The following is a 26,136-nucleotide window of genomic DNA, read 5'->3' on the forward strand; positions in this document are numbered from 1 at the left end:
TCTGTTGCACTATCCTTCCCTGAGCTCCCATTGTAATGGTAGAGCTCTGTACCAGTCCCTGTGCACAGCTGTGATGTAATGTCACAGTGTGGTGCTGGATTAATGACTTTGCCTACCAGTGAAATGCAGCCACTCTTATGGAAAATACTACAATTGTGTTACAAAGCACACAACACAACAGCTCAGCAAAGGAAGAGAAGATGCATCTAATTGAGAGCATCAGGTTGGGTTTCCAAAAATGCTGAGTGTTGGCACCAATCTGCTCCCACTAAACTCTGTGATAAAATTCCTGTGGATTTCAATGGGAGTTGGGCTGTCACTGAGCGCTTTTGAAAATTCCATCCCTGATTTATAAAGTCAAAGAATCAGGAAATGCTTTACTTACAACAGTGAAACTATTAGGCCCAGATCCACAAAGAGACTGAGACTTTGCAATGCCTAGAGCCATATACTTTGGTATAACTATGTCTCTCTGGGATGTGAAAGATCCACACCACCAACCTTAACCCCCTTCCCATGTAGACAATGGTATGACGGCGGGGGAGCTTCTCCCACCAACATAGCTACTGCCTCTCGCAGAGGTGGAATTATTAAGCCAATGGGAGAGATCTCTGACCTGCCCTAACTTTAAGGAGCATAGCCACCCAATGGAATCCACAAACCCTGGGTTATATACCTATTGTCCCTATACAATGCTTGGCGAGAGAGAGGCACCTGAGAATGTGATCCACAAAAACCATCATGTTATGCATGGAGCCACCGAAGCTAGCCAATAGCTGAGGCTGAGGAGAGAGGTGTTCCCAAAAAAAGTGTTAACTGTTAAATGTTTACAAAAATGTTTCCTCTTCTCTCTGCCATGGTGGACTTTCTGCCCCAAAATTACACCACTCCTCGTGTGGGAGATGCCTGTCTGTGTGTGGGTTCCACTGCTGGAAAGCTCTGTCTTGGAGTTGGACACATTAGGCACCTAAGTCCACACGAAACATTTGTGGGAGGAGTAAGGGAGGCTGTCTTTCAACCTTTAGCCCAGTGGTTAGGATGTAAGAGATCCTTGTTCAATTTGCCCCTCTGCCTGGTGAGGATCAAATTCCTTTGAAAGGATGTCCCACCTCTCAGTTGAGTTCCCTACTCACTGGACTATGGATATATTTGTACTAGTTCTCTGGTCCAATGCCTATTTAATTACCGGTATATAAAGAAAGTGGAACAGCTTCAACAAGAGAGAATGAAAGCAACCCACAACAGAGGCACTGACCTGAGAAATGGCACAGACCTGTTTAAATCACTTCTCCTCATCAAGCTGGGGGGGAGGGGGAATTGAACTGGTATCTCCCCAATCCTGGCTGAGTTCCCTTACCACTGGATTAAAAGTTACAAGGAAAGCTGCCTTCCCGTTAGCTATTTTGTGTAGAGTTGAGCATGTTTAAAGCTAATGGATCAGCCTTGGAGACAAGGTACATGTTGCCCTGCCTAACTTCACCTGGTTTGAGGATCGTACTGTGGCTCAGGCTAGCACTGTGTGGGCTCAGAGGCAGAAACACAGGTGCCTAAGGGACTTTTACAATGCAAATTTAGATACCAAGTGGTTTTAGGTGCCTACGGGGTTGAGCTGGCATTTTGTGGATCACAGTGGTGCCTAAATTGAGGATTTAAGTGCCTAAGTCCCTTTGTGGATCTGGACCTTACCGCTGTGCGTTAAAGGCTTCATTCTGATCTTGTATCTCCAAACATGGGTGCTAGGGTTCAGGGACTAAGAGCAGTATTGTTGTCCTTCAGGAAGCATGCTCTGGTCAGATATAGATGTCCAATGTGCATAGGCTGAAAGAGCACTGTAATGGTTTTTGCTCATGGAGAGCATTGCCTAGTGGTCAGGGCTCAGTCTCTTCAAATTGTAGTGGGGACCCTCCCACTCCACCATGCTCTGGCCTAGAGCCCTGTGAGGGCTATCAAAGGTATGACAGCCAGGGCTCCTTAAGGCTGCCCTCCCTGGGCCACTTCTTACCATCCATTTATGGTAGGGGATCAGGTCACCGCTTGGCACCTCCTTGTGGCCATGTGTGGCATCAGCTTCCTCTCTCTGGGGACAGCAGCGGCTGCCTTCTCCTGTGGTTGATCCTCAGCCTGTCTCTCCCCTGCCAGGGTAGTCCCTAAACAAAACAAGGGGAATTAACACAAAAAATTGAGTCCATGTGGGGGAGGGAGGGAATGCCTCACTCTCAGGGTGTAGCTGTAGCACTTCCTCCCTTCCCTCAGTTCTCGTTGGGAGAGATCCTGCCATTCCTCAGCTCTTTTCTCAGGAGCTGCAAGTTGCAGATCTGCTCTCTTCCCTGGTCTGCTGCCAAGTGAGCTGTTCTGCTTTCTTTTCCCTCCTCCTCTAGTCTTTGCAATCTTGCAGGTGTGGCAGGGTGGGGCTGGCTGAGTCCAGAGCAGCACCTTAACCCCTTGTTGCCCGGTATACCCCATCACAAGCACCAAAATGAGGTATGATTGGACTTAAAGTGAAAGTTTTGAGACCTGCACAACAGTTTATTTGCAAACTCTCATCTGAAAATAATGTACCAGGAGAACATTTCATGTACTTCATACAATCCCTAGCCTCCTTGGGGAAAAAAAATACACATAAGCCTCCTGTGATGCATAGTCCATAGAAAGATGTCTGTTTATGTGAGATTTTTTTTTAGATATCATTGAGTTGTCTCAGAAATCAAAATATAGTGCCAGATTCTGATGTGAGTTATATTGATGCAACTCTTTTGAAGTCAATAGGCCCACACAATGCACAGTGACATGAAGTGGATTTATGACACTCCCTGGGATACTGTGTGTACACAGACAATGAATGCATTATGCTCATCATTATGTAGGTTCTGGAAACTATATCCTGGATAATAAACTTCCTGTATTAAGAAATCCAAATATAATGTAAGTAACCTAACATAAATTAATTGTATTCTTCACATTATTGCACTTCTCAAAATATCATGTATCATGAGGATGTAAATTACTTTGGTGAGATATAAGAAGAGGTTGCAGCAGTTTCTATTTGTAGCATTATGTCTCACTGAAGTGAAAGTATATTAGACTTTGAATTTTCAACTGAAGCAGGTCACATCTAAGTGGCCTGTCACAGACAAAAAGTGAGCAAGTGATATGCCTTTCACTCCAGTGAGAAAAGCTGACTCCATGCCACAAACTGCATACTGTTACTATATATATTGGTCAGGTACATAATACTAAGAATCATAGAATATCAGGGTTGGAAGGGACCTCAGGGGGTCATCTAGTCCAACCCCCTGCTCAAAGCAGGAGCAAACCCCCAGACAGATTTTTGCCCCAGATCCATAAATGGCCCCCTCAAGGATTGAACTCACAACCCTGGGTTTAGTAGACCAATGCTCAAACCACTGAGCTATAATTTGAAGTTGGAGAAATCACATATAGGATATGAAAATTGGGTATAAATAGTTACACTATTGTTATAAACAAGAAGAAACCTACCTGCCCATCTTTATTTTGCTCCTCACTCAGTGTGACCATGGGGAAGATGCTTAACTTCCCTGAGCCTCATCTTCAAAGTGAAGCTAATACTACTTATCCACCTTTATACAGTGCTTTGAGATCTTCTGATGAAAGGTACTATATAATGTAAGTGAACTTATTATTATTAATTATTTAGAGCTAAATGTTTGCCAGTCCTTATGCAGCTGCACACTTGCAAGGCAAGATGAGTAAAGCCCTCCTCTTTATAAGCCCACAGAAGGGATGCCCAGAATCACAGTACCTGCACCCCAGGAGGTAATGGGCTGCTACTGAGTTGCTTCCCTCAGAAGCACCTCTCTAAAAGGGAGGCGGGAAAAGGAGAAAAGTAGGTGGGGCATTAGCATCACCCTCTACATACTGGTCAGAGGGACTTGCCAGCTATAGAGCTGCAGGGATAAGCTGCCCCCTTACACTCTGTCTAGACTAGGAAAATGAAGTGTACTTAGCCAACATATTAGCTAATACATGTTAACTGAGACATTTTCCGATATCACCAATTGTCTAGTATAGACAAAGACAGTGGTATTTAACCACATTTCTTGTGGTCAACCAAGAGGTTCTCCTCTAGGATTTATCATGATTAGCTAACACATTTTTAAACAACCACCATTCTCTAAAGTAGATGCAATGTGGGGTTGAACAATGTCTCAACATGTTAGCTAGTATGTTTGCTAATCATATTTCATTTTCCCAGGCTAGATAGGGCCTTAAAGGGGTGTGGGAGGTTATTATTTGTGCTACACTACACCTATCCTCTGCTAACATAGTTCCATTAAGGACCTTATGACAGTGACAGCAGCTCTAAAGGTATGTCTACACTGCAAGTGCTACAGCAGCAGTGCTGAACCATAGTGTAGACACTTACTACATCAATAGATGTGTTTTCCCATCGAGTGTAGTTTATCCACCCCTCCAAGAATTCTTCCATCCACATAGCTGCATCTACAGTGGGGGTCAGGTAAACATAACTATGTCACATAGGGCATTAAGTTTTTCACAGTCCTGAGCAATTTATGTAGGTTGACCTAAGTGTTAGTGTTGACCAGCTTAAGTGATATCAGGGCTGGGACTGTCCCTGTTCCGGAGAATCAGAGAGCCATAATGGTATGCCTCATACATCCATCTCTCCTTGATGCTGAGCAGAACTCTGGCGCATGAGAGACTCTGCTCTAAATATACATTTATTTGGCTATGTGATCAGTGAGATTTTTTTGTCTCCTGTTTAAAAACTGTAAAGTGTTAAACTCATAGATTCCAAGGCCAGAAGTAACTACTGTGGTCACCTAGTCTGATCTCCTGTAAAACACCAGCCATGGAAGTTCCCCAAAATAATTCCTAGGGTGTACCTTTTTGAAAAACATCCAATCTTGATTTTAAAAATTGTCATTGATGGATTCTCCATCAAGACCCTGGGTAAGTTGTTCCAGTTGTTAATTACCCTCACTGATAAAAATGTATGAAGTATGTTATACCTTACTCTACTAAACTGAAGAGCTCATTATTAAATATTTGTTCCCCATGTAGATACTTACAGACTATAATCAAGTCACCCTTAACCTTCTCTTTGTTAAACTGAATAGATTGAGCTCTTAGAGCCTATCACTGTAAGACGTATTCTAATCCTTTAATCATTCTCATGGATCTTCTCTGAATCCTCTCCAATTTATCAATATCCTTGTTGAATTGTAAACACCAGAACAGGACACAGTATTCTTGCAGCTGTCACATGAATGCCAAATATAGAGGTAAAATAACTTTGCTACTCCTACTCAAGATTCCCCTATTTATGCATCCAAGCATTGCATTAGCCCTTTAGGTCTCTGGGAGTTCATGTTCAGCTGATTATTCACCACTGCCCCCCAAATATATCAAAAAAAATCACTGCAATGTTTTACTTGATATTATAAACAGAAGAAATCAGAGCTGTAAACTGTTAGTTTTTCTCATCAACCGTAATTCACACATTTTGTACACTTTATATATGGCATACAATTTAGCATTATATAGCTCAGTGGTGTCAGACACATTAGCCTGCTTGATGTATTCACATGACTCATGAGGCATAGTCAGATTCAGCAGTATCTAAGCTTTTATTTTCAAAAAGAAAGTTTCTTGCCCTTTTGATTTTGAAGAAAGCCTTCCAATTGTGAACCAAGTGTCACCAAAGTATTGTCATTTTCCTAAGTCTGCAGACCACCTGAAATAATGACTCTGAGCTTCAACCACTTTGAAGGTTGAACTCTAAAAGGTGTTAACTCTAAAACCTAATGATGATGCTGATGCTGTTATAATGACCTTCAGAACAGATGGAATTCCATCACAGACCCCTAACATACACTGTTCACATATGTCTTGATCTAACACTGATTGAAGACAATGAAATTCTTTCCATTGACTTCAATAAGGGAGTTTGAGTCAGACTGTAAATGAACTACCATCACCTAACAATTATTCTGCCCTTCACTCTGCACCCACTCCAATCTCATTCACATGTATTCCCCTCCATGCTGTGCATATCTGGCCTGAAAATGTTTAATAATAATATAACAGTTACAGGATTGTATTGCTCCTCTCCTTGTCATTTGGAAGAAAACATCAGGAAAAGCTACTGCTATTCTGCAGCCTTAGACAAACCCTCCATTTTTAATTTCCACAAAACTTCTGACCTCATCTTTTTAAGCCCCTGGCAATATGCTCTTTAACAGGGGTCCCTTATTGCTAGGGATACTTGTAAATAATGGTAACATTTGACAGATTGTTCAGGTTCATAACAGGGAAAATATCAGTTTTCAAAGTTTCTTCTAGCTCATAATAAATCTGTACAAATTATTTATATAATCTGAATAAATGATTACCAAAGCTTATGCCTATTTTGTGAAGAGTAAAGCTAATAAAAATGATCATAAAACTCTGAATAGAGGAACACGTGTATAAACTGGTCATGAATACATTCATGAGAACTAATCATGAATAAATATAGGCTAGAAATTAGAAGGTTTCTAAACATCAAAGGAATGAGGTTCTGGAACAGTCTTCCAACAGGAATACTGGGGGCTAACAACTTAACTAGTTTTAAGATTGAACTTGATATGCTTATGAAAGGAATTATATGAAGTGTTTACCTGTAATAGTAGGGAACTGGACTCAGTGATTCAGGTGATTCCGTCCAATCCTATGTCCTATTTTAACATAAACACTGTATTATTAATGTTACCCCCATATTTTTGCCTTCTACTGAATATCTTGTAATGGTAATGTATAACATTGATTTAATTAATGTGTTATTTCTATCACAACTGAAATACTACTAACCTCAACACTGAAAATATAAATAAGAACAGATTCCTTTTAACACAGCTAGACCCTTTACATGACTCTTTTATTGTTTACCACATAGGTTAGAAATAACAGGCAAAATCTCTGTCATAAAGAGAGTCACAAATGAGCCTGATCACCCAGCATCAACATAGAGAGTACTTGTTTACAAAATAGTAATGTGATCTCTCTGTAGCTTGATTCTTCAGCACAATATTAAGTATTATCAGGTATTTTATATACTCTCCTTTTCACTCTCAACAAACACAGCAAAAGTGTTTTGTAACAGAAGCAACAATCAGAGCAGAGAATAATGACCAATACTCTCATGTCCAGATCATCTCCTCATGTGGAGGAAACAATAGGAAGCAGGAAAGAGGATAAGAAATTATTCTGTGGAATTGGCAATAAAGCTGGTCAAAAAACACTTAATTTCAAAATGTTTCCACAAAAACAAAGAATTTTTTACAAATATTTTCCTCCTTTTTGACCAACGCTAATTTATTTGCAATCATTCCCTCGGGGGGGGGGATTGATTTGGGAAGGAATGGAGTTGAAAGGAAGTGCAACCTTCCACCTCTGTTCATCCTGGGAAAGGAAACCCTAGATCTCACAAGTAGGGCGAAGCCATCCCATGTTGCCCTCCTCCCTTTGGCAGCATGCATGTAGCAGAAAGGCATAGAATTAAGTCCAGATCAACTTTCTACAGGGAAATCTACAAGTTTAGTCAGAGATGAAGCCATGGAAAGTTTTTAGTCTTCTGCGCTGATGTTTCTGTTCCCCAAATTTGTGTGAGGTCCTGACTCCCTGCAGTTCTTGTAGAGGAGCTTCTGTAGAGGCCCTGGCAGGGAAAGAGACAATACTATGGATCAAATGCCCCTTGCACAGGTGTGTGTCCCTCAGCTAACAGTAGGGGAGGAACGTTCTGTTCCATAGTTTGTTGACATTATGTATAAACAAACATGGGTTCCCACAACTTTAATAACAATGGATCTGTACCATCCCGTACCATATGGGAATTACCAAGCAGGGGCCAGGAAACTCTTTGAGTTTCAATCCCTTACTTTTTCTTCAGATCATTTCCTCAGATGGCAGGGGTTATCTTCCCCATACTTTGTGAGACAGGCTCTCAAATCCCATTCATGGCTCGAGATCCATTCATGGCTCGAGATCCTCTTCATAGATGCCCAGGTCAGCCCTTTCCCATTCCATAGCAGCACAGTTGCTTCCAGAGCCATATTTCCCTTCTATCATGATTGATCTCTGCTCCCAAACTCCTATCAGGGGATAAATCATAAAATAGTCAGAATAACATAATATTAAGGAGGTCGGTAATATCTTATGTTTCCCAGACCCCAAGAAATATGAAGAAGTGGTCATCCTCCCACTTCATTTCTTTCTCTTCTGCTGTGCTCCAGCTCTGTGCTGTAGCTGCAGAAGTACATCTGTGGGATCATGCCATGGAGTCATTACTCCCTTCTTCCATAGCTCCAGCTTAGATGCATCTGACTGTCTTTGTGCATGGTAGTGGAAGGGATGATCAAGGCTGCTGTGTTTTACTTAGGACCATACTTTGTGCGAAAGGGTGGTCAGGAATTATTACAGAGTGAGTATAACAACTAACATATGCTCATTATTGTAGTGTTTCTCCTACAAATCCTATTTTTCAGGGTTTAGTATCTCATCTGTTTCAAATCACACTGGACTAAAACTTGGTTTCCAGTCCAGGTGCACATTTGTTTTTAAAAAAAAAAAATGCAAATAGGATTCATTTTCAATTTAGAGATCAGCAAGGAAACAAAATTCTCAGGGGTTTCTACTTTTTTTGGCCTCCCACAAGCTCAGTGGCAGTATGTGGTATTAGATATTTTTGTCCAACATATTTACTTTCATTTTGATGTTTCCGTAATGTCATTTTTATAAATTACATAAGAATAAACTTCTGAATTTCCAGGGTTTTGCAAAAATATTTCTGTGTAATATTGTTGCATGTAGTGTTTGCCCTCTAATCTTTTTTCCCAACTAGCAAAACCTATAGTGATGCCCAGTTGGTTGTAGTACACTATTAATATTCAGAAGATTGATCGCACTAAGAATTACGTGCACGAAGTCATGCCCCATTATGTGCATGAAGTCTGTGTGGACATGGAGAGGTTTATGGGGAAGTATATACTTCCCAAGTCTCTCTGTGGCTTCTCTGAGCCTAAGTCAGTGTGGGAGTTGGGAGGATTGGAGAGTGAGTGGAGCCTTGGCTCTATTCTTCCCAACGTGCCAGCCAGCACAGCTGGACAGGTTTGGGGAAGTAGTAATTTGCTACTTGTAAGGACCATGAACTCTTCTGGAGCAAGGGAAGGATCACAATTCTGAAGTATGATTCCTTACCTGTGCTTCTCACAACTACATACCACCCTTTATGAAGAGTACACTGAAAAGACAGAATCTAGACCTAAAGACCAAATATTACCTTATCTCTATGTGCACTGATCTCAGTTGATAGTAGGAGTTAATGCAAAAATCAAAAGCAGTATATTTCTTTATTTCAGTTTATAAACCTCCATGAGCACCTATTTAATGATCAGTGAGTTACATACATTCATATAAGCAACAATCATACAATATAATATTATAGGTGCAGCTAGTAGCAATATCCACAGTTTAGATTGTCCAACACTTTCCATTATAAGACTCTGTTTTCATTTGCTTATAAGTTTGTCAAACTTCAACCATTTCAGCTGAAATTTTCCATGCCAAGTGTCTGCTTCAGGCCAAAGTGGCATTTGTTTCTTTATGTTTCATTTTCCAATTTCAGCAAAAACAGTCCAGCCATTTCTGAGTAAGAGGTTAGAGGAAAATATGTTGTTTTGCCCATGTTAAAAGTTTCATAGAATCATAGAATATCAGGGTTGGAAGCAACCTCAGGAGGTCATCTAGTCCAACCCCCTGCTCAAAGCAGGACCAATTCCCAACTAAATAATCCCAGCCAGGGCTTTGTCAAGCCTGACCTTAAAAACCTCAAAAAATGATTTCACTGAGAAGCTGTAGTGACAGGGAATTCAAATTTGGCAAAAGGCATTGTACCTTTTGCCATCCCCATGAACTTCTGTCAAAATTTGACCAAGAGATAAGCTTCTAAAGATTGTAGTTTGCACATGCTCAGGAGAGTTTTGTTATGGTTTGGCAGCATTATTTTCTGAGCATTACTTCTGTACTGAGTATGCTCCATCCCACAAAGCTCCTACATATCAACCAGAATGAGCCTGTTCCGTCCCACAGCTTGACTGAGCATGTGCCATTCTAGGGGCTGAGCAGGACTTTCCCTGCTGTTGCTCCTCCTGGTTGCCAGGGGCCACTATGGTGCTGGACACTAGAACTGACAGCAGGGAAACTCTTTCCTGTGCTGTCAATGCTCCTCCTGCTAATATCAAGGCAGTGTCAAGGAGGAGGAATCTTTCTAACTGAAATGCAAAAGAGGTTAAGAGCAGAGATCAGAAAAAAGGATGATAGAACCCAGCAGCACCTAGAATCAGAGGGAGCAGAGATAGGAGCTCAGGGAGAGATAAGTGCACAGGGAGGTAGAGGCAGAGTAGGTGTGGACAGATACAAATGGTATTCTAGCCACTACAACACATTTCCCTGAAGAACATAGAATTAAACCCAGTATTCTTGAGTTCCAACATTCCTCTGCTGCAGGATCTAATTGTGAAACCAAGAAGGCAAAGTATGCGTCTCTGTATGAGCAGTGAATGAGGCAATGGTCCTATGGAAAAAATAGTATATGATCGTGTAATTAAAAACTGTATCATAAAACATATGCACAAGGGGGTGAATTAAGGTGTCACCAGCTACCTTAGTTCTGACATTTCTTAACTTCTAAGCACTGAACTGTGCACCATATTATTTTACTAACATAGATTTTTTTTTGTATTTAACAATGTAAAGGGCTGCTCATCCTACCTTAAAACACAACTATCCACCATCAAACACATTGCTAAAGTATCACACACAGGGCCAGCTTGTAAACCTCTTGTTCACATTGGTGATCAATTACCCAGATAGTTCTATTGGTCTCTCTATTTACCAGTGTGGACCAACAGTAAACAAGCTGGCCCATAATAAACCCATCCTATTTTGTATTATTGGCCAGGACTCCGAGTAGAATAATATGGTAGTTAGTGTACATTATGTAATAAGTCCATTGTTAAGTGAGTAGTTTTGACAGCAGTGCCACTGCAGAATTTTATAATCATTTTTTTATGTAGAGAAAATAGCACGGCAGTTAATAGGACATTTGTACCCTTAATTTCAACAAAACATATCAATAATAAGTGGGTATATTGTGCCATGATACCTAGAAAAGTACAGGTAAGCAAAATGTGGTTGCTAGCACATCAGATGTGGCCCAATCATCAGTCTGTTATCAGTTTTGTCAATTGTGCCTCTGAGAATTAATCTTACTATAGAAAAATGCCCCTACATAATATTTTACCGTACAAAGTCCCATTTCAAAATCTAAGCCACTAGCCCCATTGTTTCCAGAATGAGAATATTTTTAAGTATATCACATAAAATTGCATGGAAAGTTACTGAATAGTAAAAATAATTGTTTCTGGTGTATTATATTCTGTCTACCCTGAGAGACTTAGACTGACATTCTAAACAGCTTCAAACAGCCATCATTCTCAAAATAATCAACCTGCCACAGAAATGCGTCTCGCTGTCATCAAAAAGTGGAATTTCTCCCCCCAAAATAAAGAGGTGAAAGAAGGGCAATATTGAATATGTGATAGTTTAAATTTCAATATATCACAATCCTGCATCAAAAGGGAGAAAAAAGGTAAAGGTGGTATTTTTGAAAGTGCTCAGTATTGGCCTAACTTTGCTACCGTTGACATCAATGGGAGTTTTACTCTTGAGTTCAACAGGAGAAGTTAGGCCAGCACTGAGAACTTTTGAAAAATCCTAGCCTAAATCTTTAAAGTATTTCTAGTGTCATTCTTTTGTGAAATATGTGACATATATTGAATGCATGATGGTTTGGTGTGACATAGTGGTTTTATTGGTAGCCATTTGCAATCACTGGTTCAACTCATTTGTGACTTTATCTCCTGAAAGCAGAATCAGACCCACTGATTAAATGGAGTGTCCTGATTTACACCAGTTTAATTGTGATCAGGATCAGGGCTATTTTGTTTTAAATAGAATTGGTCTATATAACTGTCTACGGGTTTTTTTATTATTATTATTATAACTCAACTAGCGCTATTCATTGGAAACAATCTTGAAAGATTTAGTGTTAAATGGATGCATTGTGCATGCAAAACACAGGTTAAATTCAGTGTACTAAATTCAGAGTGTACTAAATTCAGAGTGAATAATACTGTCCTTATGTTTTAAAACATGTCAATTTCTCTTAAGCTATCATTTGTCTTAAATATTTAATCAGCTCAGATAAATGTACTTCATTTGGCCTTAACTGTGTGCCACAATAAGATAAGAGAAAGGAAAGCTAATAAAATAAAATTGTAAGGTGAACCAGAAGATATGTTTCAGAATTTATTATAGTTTAAATAAAATGTATGAGCATTTTTTAAAGTGGCTGTTGGTATAGTATCGTTTGGCTTTGTGCAAGGGACAATGTGTGAATAGAGGCTACTAAAGAAAAGCTTTAGTAGTTAGAGATTTGGTGATTTTCTCTCATCTGAGATTCCTCCATTGTGTCTGTTTGTTTTTTATGTGAAACTGATTTGAAGGGAATATGATACAAGTGTTGCCTTTGGACACTGAAAAAGCTAGTGGTGTAAGATGCCAACGTGGAATAGTGTGAATTGTACTCTGAATGGGAATTAGGAATCACAAATTTCCATTTCCTGAGGGCCCTGGCTTGGAGAAATCACACCCATATGGGTTATCAGAGGCAGAAGAGATGAACAGAAGAGTGATCCCGGTGAATGAAAATTAAACGTAGTTATTTCCCTCCTCCCCCCCCCCCCCCGTCTTCCTGTTTCCTTTTCTCATTTCAAGTCATTTAGTGACCTAGAGTGAAATAGACAAGAATTGACAACACATGCTGTTACTAGCTGCAGTGTCTCCATTTGATCCCTAGACATGGGGGGGGGGGAAATCCAATGGTTATACTCTAAATATGACCTATGTAAAGATAACAGGCTTGATTTAGTTGAAACCGAGCCCTTTCTCCTGCGTTTCACAGGCAGGGGAGTTGGGGTTTTCCCCTCTCTTTCGCTTTCCGCAAAAAGAAAACGTGGGTCGATACCATTTTTATTGTTCAGCTGGGGTGGATTTGAGCATTTTGAATGTCTAATTAAATCGGAGGCTGGTTTAGTCTTTGGGGGGAGTGGAGGGTGGAAAGTCCTATTAAAACGACCCCTTTGGCTTGGGGTTAGCCCGGTACTGTTGCCCCCAAATAAACAGGGAAGGGGGGAGGGAGATGGGGAAAGGTGAGTTGGGCTGAGTGATGTCTGGAGGGCGAACTCGTGTCTCTTGGCGATGTTGTGGGCTGCTGTGCTGAAATCCGTCCCTCTGCTTGAGCTGAGGCAAAGGCAATAGTCGGAGGCATCTGATGCTGCCGTTTCCAGGGTGAAATTTCCAAGGCTGATCGTTTTTTTAAAAAAAAACCACCCTTAACAAAAATAGCCAGAAGAGCAGAAGAGCCGGCATCTTCCAATGCAACCAGTGTAACCTAGACAGACATTTTAAAGCCATCTGCATTTAAACTAACCACGCACACAAAAGAGACAACGCTAACGACCACCCCACAAAACAAGGCGCAGGAGACAGACAGAGCTGGTATGAAAAAGAAACAAGCCTGTCTCCCCCCCGCCCCCAACCCCCGATCAGTTTTTGCAGTGAGCTGATGAGGCTAGGAAGTGGCTGGCCGGCCGCGCACCAGGCTGCTGCTGGTAGCAGGGCTAGGCGAGGTTTCAGCACGAAGAACGCTGGACAGCTCACTGCACGCAGCCTCGCCGTCTCCCTGCCTTTTCTCCCCCTCTCCCCTCGCATTACTGTACAGCTGGAGATGCATCTAAATTAAGTCTTATTGAACAACAAGTAGATCTCTTCTGTCCGGGAACTACCCTAGACTCCCCTCTCAATTAAACTGCATTTTCGCTTCATGGAATTGACCGTCAAGCATAATTATCCCGATTTCTCTCTCTCTCTCTCTCCTTTGCAGGAACGACTCTTTGGGAACCTGGTCCACCCAGGGATGTAAAACTGTGCTTACCGATGCATCCCATACGAAATGCTTATGTGATCGTCTCTCTACCTTCGCCATTTTGGCTCAGCAACCTAGAGAAATAGTAAGTAACAAAGAAAAAAAATCCAGATTTAATGCAAAAGCAGGAAGATTTGTTGTCCAGCTTCTCTGTCAGGTAGATTTCAGACGTTGCATCGAGGAATTGTTTAAATACTGCAGGTTGGCAAAATGTTGTTAGTCTCCTGTTATCTACAGTAGCTCAGATAAATGAATTCCAGATTCTGTGATATAACTAAATCCTAGTCAATTTCGGACGGCTTCCATCTCAGTATTTTATAGGAAGGCCTTCTAATTGTAATGCAAATGTGTCGAAAACTTTCATATTGAATGATTATCAACTTAACAGCCTTTTTCAAGTGTGTTATCCTTTCAAGAGGAGTGTAGAAGGTTTTATTGCTGTTAGTAGAACGAAAACCCTAGATAAGGTAGTTAAACAGATTGCAGATCTGCATTGGACATGTTTAGTACAGGTTTTCTGTGTTGTCTGTTGACATCTTTAAGAAAAATAACAAAGTTTGCATGGAAAGGAGTGACATAAAATATAGAAGCAAAAACTCTAGGTATTACTGCATTTAAAAATAGTCTAAAAAGCAAATTGTTTTGAAGTTGAACCCCAAAGGGTAATTATTTGGTTTTCCTCTTTTTGGAAGTGTATGATCAGAGATTGTTTTTAGCAGTAAGCTTCAGCTGTTTGGAAACAAAGTGATTGAAATAAAGCATGACTTTCTGTGTAAAATCTGGCCTAAAAGTACATTAGTCTTAGCTCTTGTTTGGTTGACGAAATATACCTTGATACAATGTAATTTACAATGCATACTTGAGACTTTTAAACAGCATATTGATAAGCCATATAGAATATTTTGCCAAACTTTTAGGTCTAAATCCTTTAATTTGCATTAGCCAATATCATGTTAATTTTAGAATACACACAGATATCCCTAATGCATAATAGTGATGTCTGAGACTAATTGTTTTACAGCAAGTAAGCAAGTTTGTTTTTTCAAGGTCATGTATTTATTTTTCAACTGTTATTAGTTCAGAATAGCACAGATTAAATAATTCTAGATTTCCAAGTTCTTCAGAAGAAGCATACAATATTTTTGTGTTCCCTTACATTGTCATTTCTTCTATATGATCAGAGGCCCAAGAAAACTAAGCGTGTGAGAATACTGGACTTCAGACAAAGTTATTAAAAGTCCTAAAGTTTGGTAATTCTGCAGTGAACATGAATCAGATCTTGGATAAAGTACTGGATGATATTTAATAGCTGTCAATAAAACAAGCTATTTGTTTAGCACATTATTTTCAAAATATTTCTACCTTTCAAGGAAAATTAAGTATTTACATTAATTTTAACTAGGGTGCCTTTTAAACCTAAATTAATATTGTGGTGTCCTACTAAGTTGTAATATCATCATTTGCTTTATTTTACAAAACATTATGTAATGGTATAATAAAACATTTTAAGGCTCTAAGGCCTCTCTGGATGGCATCAGTAATTAAAGATATCTCAGAGATGTGTATGGATCAAATTGGGAATTAAGTTAGAAGGAGTACATGTCTGCTTCATACCTAATATTACCAAGGCTGGCTATGATACAGTAGCTGTTTTAGGCATTTTCCTTTATTGCTCTTTTCTGGCATTTTAATTCCTGGAAGATGGTTTTTTCTCATAGTAGTTTGTTGTAACCTACAGATCATGGAATCATCTGGCACCCCCTCAGTAACCCTAATAGTAGGCAGTGGTCTCTCATGCTTGGCTTTGATCACCCTCGCAGTTGTCTATGCAGCACTATGGAGGTATGTAATTGATGACATGGTTGAATGGAAATGCACAATTGTTTAGAATTAAATTAGTAGTTCAGGATGCCATTAGATATGTTCTTATCTTCTATATGTAGTAATAGTAGGCATTTTTAAACAAAATAGCTATACAGTGCATGCTGCAATTGATCTGTAATAAATCCGATTAGTGTAATTGATTTGCTTGTCTGTCCTGGTCTACTGGTGATGTTATAGTCCATATCTTCTCTCCCCTCTTCAGTATTAATGATATTGCCCTTTCAGTGCAGTAGTCAGACAGATAATAAACATTTTACAGGATTCCTCCAGAAGTGAATTCTTATATTTGAATTAAGGCTTCTGGCCTATTTCCTGACCCACTTCTCCTCCATTTACATTTGAACATGAGGTATCTGTGTAATAAAAGCTACATATGAAAGTCACACAAGTTTCAGGTTTTTCAGGTTCACAGATGTTCAGACTACTATGCACACTTCAGCTGCATCATTCATTGAAGGGCATAGAATGAAGCAGTAAGCCTTCAAAAACATGTTTGGTTGGGACTTTGTGGCACAGTCTAATACTGAACTTGCTTTGTACCTTAGGGACCCCTAGGATCATAAATGCAACTGAAAGGCATGGAGGAATTCAGTAGGAGGGAGATTTAAAATAGCATGATTAGTTAGTAAGGAAGAAGAGTGAGAAGTATATAAAATAATGAGGGACAGAGTCAGCAAACTAGGGACAGCTATTTACCCTTTCCCATAATACAAAAACAAAAGGGCACTTAATGAAATTAAAAGACATCAAGCTTAAAAGCATGGAAACTGTAACATTAACCAATGGAATATGCTGCCACACATTATTACTAAAATAAATAGCTTAATTACCAAAATAAATAGCTAAATTTCTCTCTCAGACAGAGGGGGGGGATTAGACATTTTTGTTTAATATAGAAAACCTGGTTATTCCAGCCAGGATAAAATATTATAAGGATTATCAACCATCATGTCTTAAGGAATTAACATCGACCACCAATCAGTTCCTCGTCACAGATCCTACTGCTCCCCCTGCCCAGCTTCAACCTGTCACATTGTCAGTGGCCCCTTCTTAACCGATTTCCAACTGGGCAGGCCTCTGTGCAGCCAACCAGCCCCACTGGGATCTTCAAGATAACCCAAGCTGCAGCGACAGTGCAACTCAAACAATGACTCACATCGTCGAGGAGTGTCCACTAACCAAATGCAGTGGAGGGCTCCAGGAGCTCTACTTGACCACTAAGAACACTATTGCTTGGCTAATATTCAAATGCTAACTAAATAAATAAGAAATAAACTGAGTATAAGATGGCTTCAGGAAGTGATTCCCAACTCCCCAACTGCAGAATTGGCTAGGTGCATTATGGGGTTATTGCTGTGTCTTGTGATGTATCTAGCATTGTTGGAGACCTGGTATGAGGCTGAATGTATTAGTGGTGGTTCCCAGTAGAAGGGCTTCTAAGCTGGGAAAGGAATTGTTTCATGTGACCTGAGAGGCATAAAAACAGAGTTTGGATGAAACTGACAAAAAGACAATTTAGATTTATATCAGGAAGTATGTGCTAAAAGTGAGGCCTTTTTAACTGTAGAAATGACCTTTGAAATTCCCAGCATTTGAGTTATTTAAAGCTGGAGTGAACAAAGCTTTCAGGAGTGCACTTTAGTCAACAGTCCTGCATTGGCAGAAAGATGAACAGTGGATGTAATAAGGGTTTTCCTTCACTAACTTTTGTGATTCTTGTGGGCTTGGTTATGTCATCCTTGAAAATATTTTTATTTAGCAGAAAACCCCTGCAATTTGTCTGGATTAGCAGTGTCTGCTCAAAAAAACTTTGGAATAGTAACACTGCTGGTCAGAAGAAATCAGGTGCATTAGCAAAGCTGCTGAAAGCTTGCACATCATCTGCCTGGCTCAGGGCAATACTGTGGGCCCCTAACTTTCCTGAGCACTAAATCTACCCACACATTGAGTAGCAAAAAACTGTTCTTGTACCATGTTCAAATTTGAGCTTCTTCATAGTTCCAGGGTGTTTGATGTTGGGTCTGCTTCAGGTCCATCTCTAATAAGGAGTTAGAGTAGTAGTATGTAGGCAAATTCATTAGCCTTTTTGTATTCATCTGCCAAATCACACACAGCCTTGGGCATTATACTTTTTTATTTATAGGAGGAATGTTTCTTGGGTTATCTTGTACTCTTTTTATGAAAAGTGTAATTAGACAACTGGGCAGAAAGGACAATGATTTATTTTCTATCCAAAGCACAGCACCTCAAACTACCCCTCTTCACTGTGCCCTGAAGTGTCAGCTGTGGTTATGCATCTAAGGCCCGACATGGGGTTTAAACCCATGACTTTCTGGCCCACTGGAGAGATAGCATCAACTGAGCAGTACTGACAAACTAAAAGCTATAAATAAATTGCATAATTTTCATAAAATCTAGGCGCCCACAGCTCCCAGTGATTGGTCTGAAAACCAGAGCAATAATACCAGAGGGGTAGCCGTGTTTCTTGAAATAGTCATCATTGTTTTGGTGTGTTTCAGCTTATAAAACATGGTGTAGCAAAATGAGGACATTTACATTTTTAAGAAACCAGTTGATACAGTTACTTTGTTATCCTATAAACTATTTTCCTAATAGACTTGTAAAATGAATAACGTAACAAAAGTTGGCAACAGGGAATATGTAATGCTCACTATTATAATTTAATATCTACCAGTACAAAGATCAGCTATCTTTGCTATTTGGACATATGGAGATGAAGGACTTATTGTATTATCACTTCTGCACACAAATTATTTTGTAAATGTAGTTTAAACTTCAAAATTAATTTATGTTATAATTATCCTAATAATGTAAGTGTTTAAGAATGCACTGCCATGTTATGATCTACTATACTGCATCTTAATTCATATTGTGGGCCGTATCCTTAGTAATGGAGCTATTTCGAATTATGCCAGCTGTGGATCTGCCCCTCTATGAACACTCCCATAGAGGAGCAGACAGCAGAAGAAATTATATTACTATTAAGCTGAATTTATGCAGTCACATTATTATCAATATGATTCATATCAATAATACCAACAGCTTATAATGGAAGCACTGATAGACTCTAGCTTTAATGTCTTGAGACATTCTGAGGGAATTATAAAATATATAATGGAAACAAAAACTTTTCTAACTGGCATGTTATTTTGTATTAGTAGGAGAGACCAAACGAGAAATAATGTAATAGTTTAATAGAAAATTCTCTCTTGAAATTCTGGTAACAGAGCTCTTACATTTTAAAATGTCACCCACATTTCTAAGAATTGCATTCAAGTATTTATGGTTGCTTATCTGTTATGATAATATTTTCATTTTCAATGGCTCTAGAACCTTTTTATTCTATATTTATTTGGACAGGTACATCAGATCTGAGAGGTCAATAATTCTAATTAATTTCTGCCTATCTATTATCTCATCAAATATTCTTATACTGGTTGGACAAACTCAGACACATAATAAGGTATGGTTGATTATATTGACTTTGTATTTTAATATCTATCTTTTTGTGTTTAATTTGGATACAAATCCATTCTCACAGAACTAGAGAGTTTTTGGTAAAATATTAACAGGCAAAGGAAATTATTTAACGTTTCCTAATTTTTTTCCTCCAAAAATCCCTGTTGGTATCATTCCCTTTGGCCATGCTGTGTTCTCTGTGGTAGACCTGTGTGTTTTATAACTAAATTTCAAAGCTGAGATAGTTCAAAGACATAAAACATCAAAAGCACAAATTCTGGCTCATTATAATAGTTGTAATAGGATTGTGTGCTACAATGTTGTGGGTTTTTTTTGTTTTGTTTTGTTTTTTGTCTTTTTATTAATACACTGACACTCAGAAGGCAAGTGTAAATTGCTTGGAAGTTAGAGTACAACTCTTGAAAATGTGCACAAGCAGCTATTCTCAGATGCTGTAGCAAGGCTGTATGGGTACTAGATAAATATAGAACTATTAAACCTTTGATTTCTAATGGATATAGAATAGTAATAACCTTGTGCATCTTGTTTATGTACAGTTTGCAGAACCTGGTTTCAGACTATTAGTGGTTTCAGACTATCTTTATCATATGTAGACACTTCTATGTACTGGGTCATCACAAATCTCTGAGTGATGCTGGGTAGCTTTTCCAAGCAACAAAAAGCAGTTGTTTTAAATTAAATAAAACCGTTCAAATGGTTTAGAAAAACAGAATACTATATTTTTCTACAACAAACCTAAATTTCAGACAGTACTTGCCTTCATCCATCCCCATTACTGTCATTCACTTTTCAAATCAGTGCTTAGGAATTTAGCTGAATATCTCCACTTAGTCAATGAAAGGCACATGGCAACATGCTGAAAAATGTACTTCAAAATATATACTTGTACAATAATTCATAATATAATATTGTATAAGTATTTATTTGGTGCTGCAGAAGGAAGTCATGTGAATCTGATTGACTTTAAGAGGAGTTATGCAGCTAAAGGCCTGACTAAAATTTTTAAAAGTGCACAAGTGATTTAGGACCCCAAGTCCAACTGCAAGTGAGACTTAGACTCCTAAGTCATTTCAGTACTTTGGAAAATTTTACCCCAGAACACTAACTGGAAACGTTTTATATTCTACTTTATTATACAGCAAGTTGCATTTAATTGAAAGGAGAGATCCCCAGTAGTTGGCCACTGTTCTCAGAAAAGAATAGGAAGTGACATGGAAAAAAACCATGCTCCTTAAAACAGAGGTTGGACCAGAGATTGTGAGCATTGTAAGGGCTGTGGATCCTGGTTTAGACAGAATCCCTAGCTAAGGGGCTGATAATCGCACTCCAGCATGGGGAGCCTGGAACCAAGGCAATATCTAATTCAACTCCTCTGAAAGTCACAGCCCTAGTCATTCCATCAGTAGCCCTCTCATTTTCTGAATTCCAGAAAAGTGTTTGGATGTTTCTTTGACTTCTTTTTGAGAATAAGAGGTCCTAAGAATGGAGATCTTCTGATGCAATTTATGAGAGAAAAAGAGCACATTATGAAGTCTACATTTTAAAGTGTTTTGTGGTCTGAAAAGCTGCTCTAAAAATGGACATTTTTCTATCCATATATGTTCTCTGTAGTCCATATGTTGTCCTTGATCCATGTGCAGAACACCCAGTACCTTAAATGGATCAAGGGCAAAATGTGGTTCTCTTTTCCAAGGCCAAAGGTTTCTCTTTTCTTTGTTTACTGATTCAAACTGGTTTTTACTACTGTGTCCACTTCAGAGCTAGTATACTGTAGCTCCAGAAGATCACCAGGTCTATGCCATGCATCATCAGAAAAGTTGCCAGCTAATGCCATGATTCAGCAAAACTCTTAGGCATGTGCTTAAGTCCCACTGAAATCAGAGTAACTGAAGCATATACTTAACACATGCTGAAAAGCATTTGAGATTTGCTGAATCCCGGGGTCTAAATTCTTCATGGTAGAATTTTTATTTTTGATGTTGATATACGAAAAAAGACCCCACATTTAGATTTCAGTGCCAACAGCTGGGGGGCGGGGAATCTTAGTTTGCCATGTTAACTGAGAAAATTTGATCTGGAAGAGGCAGAAATAGAAAAAAGATCTGTGTCTTAACCATCGTTTGAGAGGAAAAAACCTTTTGACATTAGCCTTTTATATGAGTTATATTAATGTTATTCCCTGGTAATACAAACAGGATCCCGTGGTGGAGTTTATTAAAGGTGTGGGGGCCAAATGCTACAGTTTTTACTCAGGAGAAGGTTTCATTCAAGTCAGCCAGAAATTTCCCTGAATAAGGACTGCAGGGAATTGATTCTTGGAGAATAGGTGTTGCTGCTCTGGTACTTGAGAAGGAAGGGAAGCATTTTAAACATTAAATATAAGAGGACTTGTCTTCATGTTGTGTAAAGAGAGAGAGACCTGATTTACCAAGTTTGAATTCTATACTATCCTATTCTCCTTTTGTACCACCACCATCACCATGGTATCTGATCACCACTAATCAGTATCTGTGTACTAATCCCAACACCACAAAGTTCAAGGGTGTTCACATATGATGTTCCATTATATAGCCCCACTTGTTCCATTTATTATTGGACTTAGAACTGGATCTGGGTTTAGGATAGGTTTAGATATGGTCAAGGCCAAGTTCTAGTAGTAAATTGGAGCAGTGTGTAAATTAAGCAAAATGAAAATACAGTGATTACAGACAGCATCTTGTTGTCCTGGTTTACAGATTGTAGATTTCTCTCTTTGCATTAATCACTTTACAGACCAGTTTTTATTTATTTAAAAACTGTTCCAACTTTAAAAAACTTGTACTTCTGTGGGGCTATTTTTGTTCACACTGGCAATTGGTGAATAAAGGAATCATGACTCTTGCACTAAATAAGTGCAGATTATTTCTTATTTTTTTATTTACTTTAAATATACCATAGGTATTCTGCATATTAAAACTAGCAATAGTATTTTAAGGCTGAGTGTATTATTCATGGTTTGACTTTCTTTGTGTATGAAGAATTAATTAAGACTAAGTGAGTTTGAAATACTGTACTTTCTCTGTAAAAGTATGTTCTGTCCTTTTTTTCCACTAAAAGGTCACGATATTTCACAGAGGCAAAAATGGACAGTGTACTGATAGGGCCATATAAAAGTAGTCTAAGTTCTTCAAAGATGGAATAGCTTTTATATTTCAAATACTCAGTGTTTAAAGGCAAAAATTCTTTCCTCTCAAGTATTTCAACTAGAGGGTTCAGACATTAGACCTGAGGTATAGGCCATGGAGCTTTTTCACCTGTTTTAAGATAGAGAGGGGGGAATAAAGGATGATGGTTGTTGGAAGATTTGGGATTGAATAGCTGTTTTCACCAGAAAAGCATTTTTCTTTGTTCTCTTCATAGTGAAAGATATTGTGCAGTTTCTTAAAGGAGACAGGAGAGAATTGGTCTCAATATGTTTTCCAAAGAAGTTTCCAAATGCAGAAAAATCTTGTTGAAAATTCTCTTAAACCATGCATAAGACATGTGTAAAGACTCCTGTTCTCTCAAGCACCTGTTTTGAAATAAAGGTTGTTGGAGGCAGAATTTTCAAAAAGGCTATAAAGTTTCTACGATTATGTATCCTGCTTAAATATAATCAGTGTTGCACTTGGAAGGAGATATGAAGCATGTTAATTTATTGAAACATTTTGATACTACTTTCTGCTTCTTGGTTTCTTTTCTTAGGTAAAACTTGTTCTGTATAAAATATTAGGCATATTACTTTACTTAAACATGGGGATATTTCTAATATGATTAGTGTGCTGAAGATACTCCTTTCAATTCTGATTTAAAACTCATTAATACTGGTATTAAAAGCCTGATTCAGAATCCATTGGAGTCAATAGTAAAGATGCCACGTTGCATAAATAAGCTAATAGGACAAATGGATGTGTGTTTTGTCAAATACTAGAAAGTGTCCCTAAAACCGACACAAACACTGAGTTTTTGCTTGGTAGAAACTACCATTTTGGGGGGGAACTATATTTCAGTGATTTGAAGGCTTGATTATGTCATGTAACTCTTTCCATATAATCTGCTTACTGTTGCTTTCCTTGCCATAAAGAAAAATGGCTGCATTTCTTCACTGCATGGACTTTGTTGCTTGAAACTATAAATCTTGATTATGCTCCAGCTCTAACTCATCAAGTAGGCTTCCCCAACCCCCCATAAGGTACTGATAGGTATTGTCCTGATTTTTTTTTCTAAATTCCCTTTTTAGTTTCTGAATGTGCATATACTAAAATATCTGGCTTCATTCAGAGTTGCATTGTAAATTAAAACACATTAGTCATCTGAGAAACAAATACTGTTTTCCTTAGGAAGAAAACAGTGCTAAACAAACCACAAAAATACATTTTACAGGTGGGGGAAATTAATTCTTTTCCATCTTACCTGTTTCTACCATGTTTCAGAGTTATCTGACTGCCCTGCATTGGTGCCTCAAAGGGAATCTGTGTGGCTTTTGAGAAATAGGTGCATTTTCCAGAGTGTATGCTCTTCCCTTCATGCACACTTATCCATTCTGTTAGTTGTAATAGGGTGTATGTATGCCCATCAAGGGATGATTATATCCTTTAGAGTGAGGTAGATGATCACAGCATGTTTAATTTTCTGTATCCTCTCTAATTGTAGCCTAGGGTTTGTGATGCTCACTATTGCAGCATTTTGGTGATAATCCCTTATTTACATGGGTTTACAACTCAGCCATAAAGTCTGCTTTGTGTTAAAACTTGGAGCATTACATTGGATGTGTAGGGAGGGGGATTTGAATATACTCTTTGACCATCTAAAGTACAAAAAAACCTAATAATCAGTTTGCATAAATGCTTTAGGGGAAAAAAATGGCTTAGAAACCAAACCAAACATGCCTAAAGTGTTGCAGATCATTAACCAATTTGGATTAGATCCCTTGACTGGATGAAGCTATCAAGTTGCTTCTTTTTACAAAATAGATGCCTTTATACTCCCCTCCACCCTGACACATGGCCTGAAGCCCATGAAATTACAAAGCAATGGAAAAAGCCTCAGAAGCAGCAGGAGCCAGTGTAACATGTCCCCTCCTCACTCCCTGAAGTAGCTGGCTGTGTAATTAGAGCTCACCAGGGGATTGAGGAGTCTTTGTGGAGGGGCGGAACCAGGGAGCAGCACTTTATCTGGCATGATTACCTCAGATATCCATGTGGGTATTAATTCTGCTTCTAGCCCATGTTAACTGTTGCACCCTACCTGAAGCCACCTTATAGAAAGGGTTATTGTGGAGGCAGAGGAACCAGTAGCAACACAGCTAAGAAACAGCAGGCAAGAGCTCAGGCAGCTGGAACACACACACACACAGTGTGAAAACAACACTGAGGTTGTGTTTAGAAAGCAATGAATGAAGAAGGTAATTTACAGTTGAGGAAGTAAACTCTGAGCCTAAACTAGTGACTTCAGTGGAGCATAACCAACTAACTCCAGCTGAGGATTTGGCATAGGTCCTCCCACCCATGTGAACACCAGGAAGCCATTTTAACCCCTTCACTGGTGAGTCTCACCTCTGCCTGTGTGTGGAATTTGAATGCAGTGGCTCTTTGAAGGGCTGGTACAGCCATGTTATTGGAATGTGTCTGTGCTCCAAAGACCAGCACAGAACCAATTAACTGCAGTGGAGCCCACTTAAATGAATACCTGTTAAAGTATTAGGCCTGTTTAAACAATGCTGCTTCCCTATGCCAAACTCTGACAAAACCTGTTAACTTCCGGTGGATAAGCTCACTACTCTGAAGCCTGGTCTACACTACGCGTTTAAACCGGTTTTAGGAGCGTAAAACCGATTTAACGCCACAACCGTCCACACTAGGAGGCACCTTATATCGATTTTAATGGCTCTTTAAACCGGTTTCTGTACTCCTCCCTAACGAGAGGAGTAGCGCTAGTATCGGTATTACCATATCGGATTAGGGTTAGTGTGGCCGCTGATCGACGGTATTGGCCTCTGGGCGGTATCCCACAGTGCACCACTGACCGCTCTGGACAGCAATCTGAACTCGGATGCAGTGGCCAGGTAGACAGGAAAAGCCCCGCGAACTTTTGAATATTTCCTGTTTGCCCAGCGTGGAGCTCCGATCACCACGGGTGGTGATGCAGTTAAAAATCAAAATAAAGAAAGAGCTCCAGCATGGACGATGCGGACGTGATCGCTGTAAGGGCAGGCAAAACTGTTCTATCAGCGCTCCGTTACAGAAGACGAAATTCAAAATCATTTTTTAAATATCTCCAGACAGACGCCATAGCAGGGACTCAGCGCACTGCTGCGTGGCAAGCGTAACGGAAAGCCAAAGAATCAAATGGACGCTCATGGACTGGAGGACTCAAGCTATCCCACAGTTCCTGCAGTCTCTGAAAAGCATTTGCATTCTTGGCTGAGCTCCAAATGCTTCTAGGGTCAAAAACAGTGTCCGCGGTGGGTCAGGGCATAGCTAGGCAATTTACGCACCCCCCCCACCCACCCCCAGAAGTGAAAGGGAAAACAATCCTGTCTTGACTCTTTTACATGTCACCCTATCTTTACTGAATGCTGCAGATAGACGGGATGGTGCAGCACTCAACAACAACATCCTTCCTCCCACCCCGCCATGGGTGGCTGA

At 39.4% G+C, this 26,136-nt stretch overlaps 1 protein-coding gene and 1 long non-coding RNA gene across 2 annotated transcripts in view; one reads left to right on the top strand and one right to left on the bottom strand.

The window, feature by feature from the left end:
* The window catches only part of ADGRB3 (adhesion G protein-coupled receptor B3), a 646,981-nt gene that overhangs the window by 519,914 nt on the left and 100,931 nt on the right, over positions 1 to 26,136 (top strand). The window contains exons 18-20 of the mRNA XM_045011262.1: positions 14,045 to 14,171; positions 15,825 to 15,928; positions 19,352 to 19,454. Coding sequence (XP_044867197.1) covers positions 14,045 to 14,171; positions 15,825 to 15,928; positions 19,352 to 19,454 — 334 coding nt within the window. The remainder of the gene's footprint in view (positions 1 to 14,044; positions 14,172 to 15,824; positions 15,929 to 19,351; positions 19,455 to 26,136) is intronic.
* LOC123367179 lies at positions 8,026 to 24,026 on the bottom strand. The gene is made up of 3 exons (XR_006578339.1): positions 23,903 to 24,026; positions 14,096 to 14,160; positions 8,026 to 8,132 (listed from the first exon to the last, which is right to left on the bottom strand). It is a non-coding gene; the product is annotated as an uncharacterized LOC123367179 (long non-coding RNA).

The sequence above is a fragment of the Mauremys mutica genome, chromosome 3 (genome assembly GCF_020497125.1).
Source record: "Mauremys mutica isolate MM-2020 ecotype Southern chromosome 3, ASM2049712v1, whole genome shotgun sequence".
Classification (NCBI taxonomy): domain Eukaryota; kingdom Metazoa; phylum Chordata; order Testudines; family Geoemydidae; genus Mauremys; species Mauremys mutica.